The 11,947-nt window shown below is 50.3% G+C and overlaps 1 protein-coding gene across 2 annotated transcripts in view; it reads left to right on the top strand.

The window, feature by feature from the left end:
* The first annotated feature begins 2,389 nt into the window (after window positions 1-2,389).
* Window positions 2,390-11,947, top strand: part of Zdhhc14 (zinc finger DHHC-type palmitoyltransferase 14) — a 203,189-nt gene continuing 193,631 nt past the window's right edge. Inside the window, exon 1 of one of the 2 annotated variants that reach the window (XM_070010910.1) lies at window positions 2,390-2,807. In XM_070010910.1, the coding sequence (XP_069867011.1) occupies window positions 2,566-2,807 (242 nt within the window). In that variant the 5' untranslated portion in view covers window positions 2,390-2,565. The remainder of the gene's footprint in view (window positions 2,808-11,947) is intronic. The other variant, XM_070010908.1, reaches the window with a different exon arrangement.

Below are 11,947 nucleotides of genomic sequence, written 5' to 3'. Positions count from 1 at the left end.
GTAGTTTTCAGGGTAGGGCGATGAGAAGGAGAACTACATATCCCAGGGGGCTACTGAAGGAAAGCCAGCGCGGTAAACCGATCATCCCACCCCGTTGCCTTTCGCACGAATGCCTGACCCGCCATTCCCCCCAACTCCCGCCAGGGCGCCCACCCAGCGGAGAGCAGGACTGCGCAGGCGCAGCAGGCTGGGCCGCGCACAGCTGTCAGGCCGCGTAGTGGGGGAGCGCGGGGAGCGCCCGCGGCTACCTGGACGGAGCGCAGCCACCCAGGAGGGGTCCTCCACGCCCTCCCTCCCCCCGTCCTCCCTCCCTCCGTCCTCCCTCCCTCCCCCCGACCTCCATCCCTCCGTCCTCCCTCCCTCTCCACGCCTTCCTTCCCCACGTCCTCCCTCCCTCCCCCGTCCACCCTCCCCCCGTCCTCCCTCCCTTTCCACGCCCTCCTTCCCCAGGTCCTCCCTCTCCGTCCTCCCTTCCTCCCCCATCCTCCCTCTCCATGCCCTCCTTCCCTCCCCGTCCTCCCTCTCCATGCCCTCCTTCCCTCCCCGTCCTCCCTCTCCATGCCCTCCTTCCCTCCCCGTCCTCCCTCTCCATGCCCTCCTTCCCTCCCCGTCCTCCCTCTCCATGCCCTCCTTCCCTCCCCGTCCTCCCTCTCCATGCCCTCCTTCCCTCCCCGTCCTCCCTCTCCATGCCCTCCTTCCCTCCCCGTCCTCCCTCTCCATACCCTCCTTCCCTCCTCCGTCCTCCCTCTCCATGCCCTCCTTCCCTCCCCGTCCTCCCTCTCCATGCCCTCCTTCCCTCCCTGTCCTCCCTCTCCATGCCCTCCTTCCCTCCCCGTCCTCCCTCTCCATACCCTCCTTCCCTCCTCCGTCCTCCCTCTCCATGCCCTCCTTCCCTCCCCGTCCTCCCTCCCTCCCCCTCCACCCTCTCCACGCCCTCCCGGCTGGGGCCGAGCCCCGGGTCCCCGTAGCCGGCCCCGCGTCTCCCGCCCTCTTCCCGGGCGTCCGTGGAGCCCCGCGTCCGTCTCCGCCGCGCGTCCTGCAGGGGAGGCAGGGGAGAGTGGAGGACCCTGCCCGGGTCGCCTCCCGGCTCCTGCGGGCCGAGTGACCGTGGGCGTGCCGGGGGAACACACCGCTCACCGGCGGGGAGGCCGGCAGGCGGACCGAGCCCACCCGGAGCGCCCGCGCCCCAGCTGGGACGGGTGCCCCGGGGCTCGGGCCTCGGTGGGCCCCGGCCGCCAGCTGGAGGGCGGGGACCGCGCAGAACCCCGACGAGGAGGAGCGGGAGGAGCGGGGCGGGAGAGGAGGTGAAGGAGGAATAACGGGAGGAGGAGCAGCAGCAGGTGAAGCAAGAGGAGAAGCAGCAGCCTGAGGAGCAGGAGGAGGAGGAGGAGGAGGAGGAACAGCGGGAGGAGGAGCAGTGGGAGGAGCAGGAGGAGGAGCAGCCGTGGGAGGAGGAGGTGCCGGAGGAGGAGCAGTGGGAGGAGGAGGAGAAGCAGCCAGAGGAGGAGGGTGGAGCAGCAGGAGGGAGGAGCAGGAGGAGCAGGAGGAGCAGTAGGAGGAGGGGCCGCAGCTGGGAGGCACAGCAGCAGAAGGAGCTCGAGGGGGAGGAACAGCAGTGGAAGGCGGAGCCGCGGCGGGAGGGGGCGGAGCCGCGGCGGGAGGGGGCGGAGCCGCGGCGGGAGGGGGCGGGGCCGCGGCGGGAGAAGGCGGGGCCGCGGCGGGAGAAGGCGGGGCCGCGGCGGCGGAGGAGGGGCCGGCACCGCCCGCCGGGCCGGGAGGAGGCGGGGCCGCGGCGGGAGGGGGCGGGGCCGCGGCGGCGGAGGAGGGGCCGGCGCCGCCCGCCGGGCCGGGAGGAGGCGGGCCCGCTCGCCCCGCGCTCCGGAGCGCCGCGTTGCAAACAAGTGTCAGTGCCGGTGTCCCCGCGGCCCTCCAGCGGCCTCCGGGCGAGCGGGCGGGCGGGCGGACGGGCGGCGGGGCGGGGGCCGGGAGCGAGGGATCCCCGGAGCGCCGCCGCCGTGCTCAGCGCTCAGCCGGGAGCCCCGCGCGGGCGCCGGCGGCTCGGCCGGGCTGCGGGCGCGGACGCGGACGCGGGGTGGCCGGCGCTCCTGACAGCAGCGGGCGCCGTCCCCACCCCGGGGAGGCGTCGCCGGGGCTGAGCCGCCCGCGAGGATCCGCCGGCCCCGAGCCCGGCGCGGGGCGCACGCCGGGGGCCGCCGCCTCGAGTCCCCTCCGGGCGCGGCGCTCGGGGCGGAGGCGCAGCCCGGGGAGCGGGGGGCCGGGCGCGCGCGGCGGCTCCCGCGGAGGGGCCCCCGAGCCCCGGAGCCCCGGGCCGCGGACTGGAAGGCGCGGAGGAGCGCTGCCGCGGGCCGGGGCGCGCAGCGTGGTCCCCGCCGGCGGACCGTGCTATGCCAGCGGGGCGCCCCGCGGGGCTGACCCCGGCGTCCTCGGCCGCGTTGCGGGCGAGCCGGGAGCCGGCCTAAGGGTCGCGGCGCCGCGGCCCAGGGGGCGACCGTGGCCGCCGGGGGGCTCCTGGGGGCGTGCGCCCCCCGCCCGCTGCCCTCGTGGATGCCTCCCGGCGGCGGGCCCATGACAGACTGCGAGTACAGCCAGATCAGCACCCACGGCTCCTCGCCCATGGAGTCGCCCCACTCCAAGAAGAGGATCGCCGCCCGCAGGAAATGGGAGGTGTTCCCGGGGAGGAACAAGTTCTTCTGCAACGGGCGGATCATGATGGCCCGGCAGACGGGCGTCTTCTACCTGACGCTCGTCCTCATCCTGGTCACCAGCGGGCTCTTCTTCGCCTTCGAGTAAGTGGCCGCCCACCTCCCCCCACCCCCGACGGCGCCCTCGCCGGCGCCTCCCGCCCCCTCCGGTCCTGGCGTTCTGCGTCCTTCTATCATGCCCGCCCGGCCGCCCAGGGTCCCGGGTGTGTGTGTGATCAGCAGCCCCTTTCCAGCCTCCCGGGAGGAGAGCGCGGAGGGCTGGGAACAGGGAAGGTGCGCCCGGCCTGGCAGCTCCACCGCCCGGACCCGGGAGGGGGGCCGGAGGGGGCAGATGGGGCGCTCCCTCGGATGAGCCCGGGAGGCCCGCACATCAGCCCAGGTGCGGTCTTCTGCAGGGAGGGGGTGGGCCTGGAAGTCAGAGCGGGGGAGAGAGGGATAAACAGACTTGGACCCCCCCCCCCGGGGAGATGTGGGGCCTCCGGTGGAGCTCAGCTAGAGGAGGCTCGACCACTTCCAGGAACGATTGGGAACCACTGGCGATTCCAGGCTTGGGAGTGCAGGCTGCCCGGTGTGTTCTGGCTGGGTAGTTTCATTTTGTCATCACCCTCACTGAATTCAGCCTGGCCTTCTTGGCCTCTGTTTCACCACACTTTTGATTCTTCACTTTCAGAAAAAGTTTCATTGGAGAATGTCCCCATAGGCAAGTTGGGGGTGGGGGAAGGCGGGAGCCAGGCTTGGAGAAGGAGCCTGATGTGACTTCAGAAACGGCTTTGGGCTTTTTTTTTTTAATCTGGAAAATAAAAAAGTTCATACGCATCTCCACCATCTTCTGGGAAATCAAAATGGTCAAGAGTAACTATCCTCCTACCAACTAAAGAAAGAACTTTTTATTTATTAATAGTCATTAGGGAAGGCACTTTAACCATCTTCCAAGTCAACTTCAGTTGCTCTGTTTGGGCCTAACATTTGGGCCTAAGCAGCTGCTTATGTAACCTTTTATATTCTATGCCCAGTGAAAGTTAGGCTTTTTCCTCCCTCCAAACTTAAACGCCATCTATAAGGAGTTTTTCCTTCAGCTTCTCAGGTCCTGGTTATGGCGTATGCTGTGCCTTCAGTCTCCACCTGCTATTGAGTGGGGTTAGTTCAAACCTTTTGTGTTTGTTTACTTTTGTCTCCAATAAGTCTTATTGATAGGCTCTGATTTTGTGCCTGGATTTTGCTCTTGGAAATAAAAGCTGTGTCAGTTAGAAATGAATGGTCTCTTGACAATGTGATACTTTTCACTCAAAGCCTTCTGACTCTATGAGGGGAAGCATTTTTGTATGTGAACTGTGTTCTGATGACTGGTTTTTAACAGGATTCAGTTAGGGGAGGAGAGATCTGTGATGCAAGTTACACTCCCAGACTTTCTCACACACAGCCCTACCCTACTCCATTTCTGTGTGTATGTGTGTTCTTGTCCTTGCAGACCTGTGGAGAGAGCCCCAGAGCTCCTGATGTGTCTACATTTCACAATAGAATAAACACTGCCTCTGGGCTGGTGATGCCCTATAGTTAACGGAGATGCTATCTCTTGTAGCCAAATCTTTGGTGAAGGTAGTTACATAGATTCCTCTAGTTGGAGAAGATTCACTAAGTTCCTAATGTCAAAAACTTTTGGGAGGGTCCAGATTGGCATTTGTTTTCTCTTTTCAGTGATTTTTTAGAGTTGACAATTGGTTGATTTTTTACAATCTTTTTTACAGAGCATTAGCCACAAGTGTATTATGTGTATGATGATAACCATTTCATTTTCTTTTTTTTCCATTTCATTTTCTTATACATGTACACCCCCAAATCCTTGCTGTATGGTTGGGGACAAATTCAGATATTACTTAGCATGTTTTATTTCTATTTCAAACATAGCTGCTAACCAAACCATCCTAAATTTGTGTTTGTTTCTTGATGTCTGCATGCTTTTTTCAAGAGCTCCTCCAGGTTCTCACTTGTATGTTGTTACAGATTTTTCTGTGTCAATGTTGTCTTAACTGATGGAGGTAGGAACACACATTGTGTTGGGATTTTATTAGCTACTATTTGCAGCATTTTTATGTCAGTTCTGTGGGAATCAGAGAGAGAGAGAGAGAGAGAGAGAATGTGTGTGTGTGTGTGTGTGTGTGTGTGTGTGTGTGTGTGTGTGTGTGTGTGTGTGTGTGTGTGTGTGTGTGTGTGTGTGTGTGTGTGTGTGTGTGTGTGTGTGTGTGTGTGTGTGTGTGTGTGTGTGTGTGTGTGTGTGTGGTCGGTCTTCATGAGGGTAACTTTAATTTGGAATTTTAAGGAAACAGGAGGCCCATACTAGATGTTTGTTGGAGAAAAATGATAGGTTCATCCAAACTACAAATTATTAGTTTGTTTAGACTGTTTGTCATGGAATTCCATTGTTTTGAGTATTGCCATTGTTTTTAAGTTCTTTATTCATTAGTAATGACAGAATAAAATCAAATAGCTTTGCCCGAATTAATTTGCTAGAGACTCAAAATGGCACAGGTGTGGTTGAAATACCAGCGGTTAATCATTAAATGAGAACCTGAGGAAATGCCAGTATTGCCTGCTCTCTCCCCCTGCCTACCTTTCTCCTGAACTTCCTTTAGATATTTATTGAATATATACTGTGATTGCCCTATTTTGAGTGTTTGACTGCATGTCCCAGTAGCTTTGCATGTTAGTAGATACATTAGTCAAATGGTCAAATACCTGAGAAAAACAACTTAATGGAAGACAGATCTGTTTTGGTTCATGGTTTCAATCTATGAGGTCGGCTTCTCTCAAGGCTGTTAGGCCCAAGGTGCGGAAGGACACCATACTGGCAGGTGCATGTGTTGGAGGAGCCTGCGTACTTCATGGCAGCCAGAGAGTAGCCAGGAGACAGAAGACGACATAGCTTTCCAGACCAAGGCTCCAGTGACCTTCTTCCACCAACTAGACTCCCACTTCCTAGTTGTCACCATCTCCCAGAAGAAGTGCCTTCATATTATGACTTCACGTATGGATTAATCCATTCATTAGATTAGAGTCCTCATGATTCAGTCAGTTTCCAGAAGCTGTTTCTATCAGCTGGCAAACAAGTGTTTGGGGTGTTTTTATATCCAAACTCTAAATGTAGAAATTATCAGACATTAGAATAGGTGATTCCCCAGACAGTTACACCAAGATAGAAGGGAATAAGGAAATAAAAATGGAAAATCATAGCAGAACTTTAATTCTAGACTTTCCTTATCCGTGCCACTTCTGTCAACCTGCTTCTCATTCTAGACCTTGAGCACATGAGTAGGGAAGTTTGTCTCAGAGAAAGAACTCAGCAACAGGTGTTGGTACTTTCCTTAAGTCCTATTGAAAAGCAGCATAGAAATGATTATCCCACCTGGAAGATGAGGGGAGGGCTTGGCGAGCGTGCCTGCCATGTGGATTGTATCACTAATTATGGGAAGTTTCTGACCACAAAACCAGAACTCTTCCCACCAGGGGAACTGCCCTCCTCAAAGGGCTGAGCATGGTTGAAGGCAGGAAAGGCTTTCAGAAGGGCAGATCCTAAGATTTTTAGCAGCAGTGTGACCCCGAACAACTGATTTATCTTGTGAAAGCCTCAGTTTTCCCAAATCTATACCGTGTCATTCAGAGCATCTGTCTTAATACTATAAATGGGAAAAGTATATTTACTACACTATCCAGTACAGAACAAAACACTGTTTGATCAACAGCCCATATTATTAGAGTATACCTAGGAATTAACCTGGCCAGCACTCTGGTCATCCTTTTCTGAGAGCTTTTTTGGAAAAGGCAAGTGGAGGCTGGTAAATGTAACATTGACAGCCCTGGAAAAAAAATGTGGGACTGTGCAGTCTCATTAACTGTAACCTTTGTAAGAGTCCCAAGAGCCTGTGGGAGCAGTGTCCCCAATCCAGCCCCTATAGACGGAGAGTCCTACACGGATGCCTGGGGACCCGCCCTGATCCACACCCTGATTTCAGCTCCATTTTTGGAGCCACCACTCCAGGGCTGTGAAGAAATAAAAAACTATCAGCAGCAACACTTCTCTAAGCAGGTCAAAGACTGCTTATCTCCGGGCTGCTTTTATTCAGCATATGCAGTCCTGATGAAAAGTGACAGCGTTTCATGGCTGCATTTTCAGAGGGGAAGGAGGGAAGTTGGCCAGTGCTGTTGAGACATCACATTGCTCCTTGTCACTGAGAGAAGGAAGGCTTCAGTGCCATCATCCCCAGGCACCAGCCCTGGAATTTGAACAGATCTCTCTGTCTGCATTTCTCTCTGTGTCTGTCTCTGTCTTTCTCCTCTCTCCCTTTGTCCCAGTGTCTCTCTGTCTCTGTCTCTGTCTCTGCCATTCTTTCACTCTCTCTCATACACACACACAGCACACACCTGTATCCTATTTTTGTTTATGCATTGGAAATTCCAAAGGTTTTGCTTGATATATTGATACTTCATAGCCATTTGATCACTGGCAGAAAGATGGCTGACCTGGGAGGCCAGGCAAGTTAGTGTTTCAGGAGCCTCCTGTGAGGGAGGGGGGAGACCTATGTCTCCCAGTTCTGTGTGGTCACTTCTGATAGTTTGAAGGTGTAATGAACATCCAAACAGCTGAAAATTGGGGAACATTCTCAGATTTCCCTTCTCTGTAGTTCTACTGATATTTTTAAAAAAATTTGTCTTCTTCTTTCTCCCTTTTCATATTTTCTTTCCCTTCTTCTACCCCTCTCTCCTTTTTCTAAATGTGTTAATCTCCTCTGAAATAAATGCGCAGTCATTGGGAGTCAACAAACTAGGGTCATGTTAATCTTAAAGAAGGAACTTAAGGCCAGTCCTGGCAAGTGAAAGTATCATTTCCTGTACTAAGTTTCTGCCATAGATGGGATAATTTTTATTTCCTTTCTATGGCATCATTTTTACATCTCATGTCTGTGATGGAAGGGACTGCCCTTGTAATACAGAAGAACTTGTCTGCGTCTGATAGTTTTCTGTCTCTATAACAACATACCTGAGATCATTAACTTATGAAAAGTTGTGTTTTCATGGTTTTAGAGGTTCTAGCCAATGAAATCTGGTGCACCCATTGACTTTAGGCTGCTTGTGGAGGTGCCAGATGGTGCCAGCTGGCAGAAGAAGGAGCTAGGGCTCCACTATTATCTTCCAAGGCACATGTCCTATCCCCTAAAGACCTCCATTAGGCCCACCTACTTAACGTCCACCATTCTCAACGGCTCGCCCTCCAGCATCCAATAACTATCTCCTGGAACTTGAGGTGCCATTCTAGCAATGTCTGTCCTAGATGGGGTAAGCCTTATTATCTAGGAGAAAGTGCTGCCCTGATAACATGCAAAGACAACATTCTTTCTCAACCTTCCGTGCAGAACTGTGTCTTCCTTTCCATGGTTTCAGACAATATCTACTTGATGTAGACAGAGATGGTGGTAGATAACGCTTAGGACCTTGCCTGGTAACACAGAGGATGGAGTCAGGGCGGGAGTGGGGGGTGTGGGGGGTGGAGAGTGTCCACCAGACACTCAGGTACCTTCTCTTGCCATGGTGCACGGACTCACCCTTTGTGCGTGTTGTGTATGCATGTGTAAGGTGCATGTGCCTGGGAGGGCAGGGACTGCCTTACAGAATTACCTGGTATACAGCAGACTTTGACTAAAGATTTGCTGTTTAAGGAAGGCATTGTCATACTGACACACAGCGTTTATAATTATGTCTTGCAGAATACAGTTGCCTTGGTAACTCTGATTATTTGATATAACTCTTCTGGAATCAGAATTGAGAGGCATCCCTTTTCCAACGTGTTCATAGCAGCAGAGGAGGAAGATTTTTTTTTTTCATTACTTAGCAAATTGGTGGTAGGGTTTTCATAGTTACTTGGTTGAGACTACTTTCTAATATTTCCTTATTTTTTTTAACCTAAATGCTTTAGGCATATATATATGCTTTATATATATATACGTGTATATATACATATATATATATAAATATTATTGAACAACCACCAGCACCTAGGATCATTGCTTGTTTGATAGTTTTTTGGCATTGGACACAAAGGTTTATCAAATAAAGCTCTCAAGGATCTTATTGACCCACCTGTGTTTTATGCCTCCTCTCTCAGCTAGTGAGAAATGATATCATATTATACAGAAACTTGCTTCTTAAAATAGTATAGTAATGGTTAATTATTTAATGGGTCATATCTGCATATCCTAGAGGTTTTTTTCTTTTGCTGTACAATGTTGCACATAATTTATTCATGACTGAATTATTATGTCTTAGCAAGAGAATTTAAATTAAGGATTTCAAGGAAAGTGCTTCATTCTTTTGCAGCTGAGGTTTTCAGGAAAGCCCAAACAGAGTTGATCGATAGTATTATAATGAGCTGCATCCATGATTTGGGAATCTGATCAATGTGTGTTGCTTCAGGTAAAGATTAGGGATGCTCTTGATGCTTTTGGTTAGCTTTTCTCTAAATATTAAGATTGGCCCAATTTCACACTTACTTTTTATAAACTGAATGATGTTCTAATGTTTCAATTTTCACCTTTTAAAAATATACTAGTTTATATAGAAGCTTATAACACATGTGTAATCTTTGAGGTAAAATACTGTAAAGAACACCATAAAATTACCAAGTTTAAGAACAATATCAGGGACTGGGAAGGTGGCTCAGTGGTAGAATGCTTGCCTTGTATGCATGAGGCCCTGCGTTTGATTCCTTAGTACCACATAAGCAGAAAAAGTCGAAGTCATGCTGTGGCTCAAGTGGTAGAGCGCTAGCCTTGAGCTAAAGAGCTAAGGGACAGCACCCAGGCCCAGAGTTCAGGCCCCACAACCGACCAAAAAAACCCCAACATATCAGTAATAGTGCTTTTTTGTTGTTTGTATTTGTAGGGTATCTTGAGAGTTTTTAACTCATGCACATTGTATAATGTTCAAATCAAGGTGAACATTATGTATCTCCTCTAGCAGCCATCATTTCTTTGTGATGACAACATTTGAAATCCTTTCTTGTAGTTTTTTTGAAGTATTACCAGTGCTGTCGAATGTCCTAGTTTGGGCTACGGCCCAGTGTCCGCTCCCTTCCTTCCCCGAGGACATCCCAACCTGAGCTTCCTTCCCTGTCAGCACAGGCCTTTTTTTGTGTCCCCACAAGTGTTTTGCGTGTATACATACCCAGACATTAGCCCGGTGTCAGTGGCTCATGCCTGTAATCCTAGCTACTCAGGAGGTTGAGATCTGAGGATCATATTTCAAAGCCAGCCCTGGCAGGAAAGTCATGAGACTCTTATCTCCAATAAACCACTAGAAAACCGGATGTGGTGCTGTGGCTCAAGCAGTATAGTGCTTGCCTTGAGCTATAGAGCTGAGGAATAGTGCCCAAGCCCAGAGTTCAAGCCCCACAACCAACAAAAACAAAAACATTCCCAGACATTAAGTTGTTTAGTTTATTTTTCCTCATAAATATAGGATCAGGCTATATGTATATCGTGTTTTTTTCTGAAATGACAACATGATTTTGTACATGCATTTTATATAAAATAGCATCCCATTGAATACCTTTAGTTGTGAAGATAATACAACTTGTTAGTTTGAGATGATTTTAGGCCTTGAGAGGAGCTGCAAGAATAATCCAGAAGCCAGGTGCTGGTGGCTCACAGCTGTAATCCTAGCTACTCAGAAGACTGAGATCTGAGGATCATGGTTGGAAGCCAGCCCAGGCAGGAAAGGCTGTGAGACTCTTACCTCCAGTTAACACTAGAAAACCAGAAGTGGAGTTGTGGCTTAAAGTGGTAGCATGCTAGCCTTGAGTTAAAAAGCTCAGAGACAGCACCCAACCCCATGACTGTTAAAAAAAAAAAAAGAAGAATTCAGAGAACTCTGGTAGACTTGTCAGGTAAATCTATTACTTGCCGACTTTGTTGTTATTCTTGCTCTGTCTTTCTCTCAATCTTATTCCTCAATAATTTTCTCCAAATCACCAAAGAATAAAGTATGGACATCCTATTCTTCATGTCCTGTACTTCAGAATGTAATTCTCTTACATCAGTACAGGTATCATATCAATTTTAGGAAAGAACAGGATATAACAATCCATGTTCAAATTGGGTTTATCATGGTTTTTAAAATTTATTTTTATCTTGGTACTGGGGTTTGAATTCAGGGCCTTGCTCTCCCATTTGAACCATCCCTTTTCCAGATCTTTTTGCTTTTATTTTTTCACATAGCATCTCACTGTTGCCTGGGGCTGGCCATAGACTATGAGTCTCCTACCCTTCAGTCCCCCCTCTGCTTCAAGAATAGCTGGGATTACGACCATCTACCACCATGCTTGCTATCCCTCTCTTCCCTTTTTATCTTGTGTCGCTGGGGATTGAACCCAGGGCTTTCTAAGCAAGCATTGTGCTTTTTGAGCCACACCCCCAGCCTTGGGTATTTTGGTTTTTGTTTATCTAATATGTATTTGTTTTTCTTTCCCCACTCTGCATTCTTTTTGAAAAATTGCTTATTTTTGGTATTTCATTTTATCTTTGTAAAAAATAATAGCTCGTGCTTCTTCATGCTATTTTTAGTAACAACTTAAGAGATCACAGTGTGCAAGTATAATCTATTATAATCTACTTCCAAATGTGGTATTGTCTTAAAAATAGTATACAAGAACTTCCAATTATGGTAATTTACTTCAGGAATAATATACGGGAACTTTCAAACATGAAATTATACTATAAAAATACTGTACAGGAAACTTTAAACATTATACTTCCTTTGTTCTTCCCACCTATTATACTCTGTCTTATATTTCATATCTCTAAAGCTGGTAATGTTATTTATTTATTCATTCATCCATTTATTCATTTGGGCCAGTCCTGGAGTTTGAACTCAAGGCCTGGGTGCTGTCCCTGAGCTTTTTTGCCCAAGGCTAGTGCTCTACCACTTGAGCCACAGATTATTTCTAGCCTTTTGGTGGTTAATTGGGGATAAGAGTCTCATGGAGCAGGACGCTGGTGGCTCATGCCTGTAATCCTAGCTACTCAGGAGACTGAGATCTGAGAATCACGGTTCAAAGCCAGCCCAGGCAGGAGACTCTTATCTCTAATAAACCACTAGAAAACTGGAAGTGGCGCTGTGGCTCAAGCGGTAGAGTGCTCGCTTGAGCTGAAGAGTGCAGGGACATATATAAAATATAT

This window comes from Dipodomys merriami, unplaced genomic scaffold, assembly GCF_024711535.1.
Source record: "Dipodomys merriami isolate MVZ:Mamm:240054 unplaced genomic scaffold, mDipMer1.0.p SCAF_8, whole genome shotgun sequence".
NCBI lineage: Eukaryota > Metazoa > Chordata > Mammalia > Rodentia > Heteromyidae > Dipodomys > Dipodomys merriami.
The sequence above is the reverse complement of the archived record's forward strand: the minus strand, read 5'-3'. Positions and strand labels throughout refer to the sequence as shown.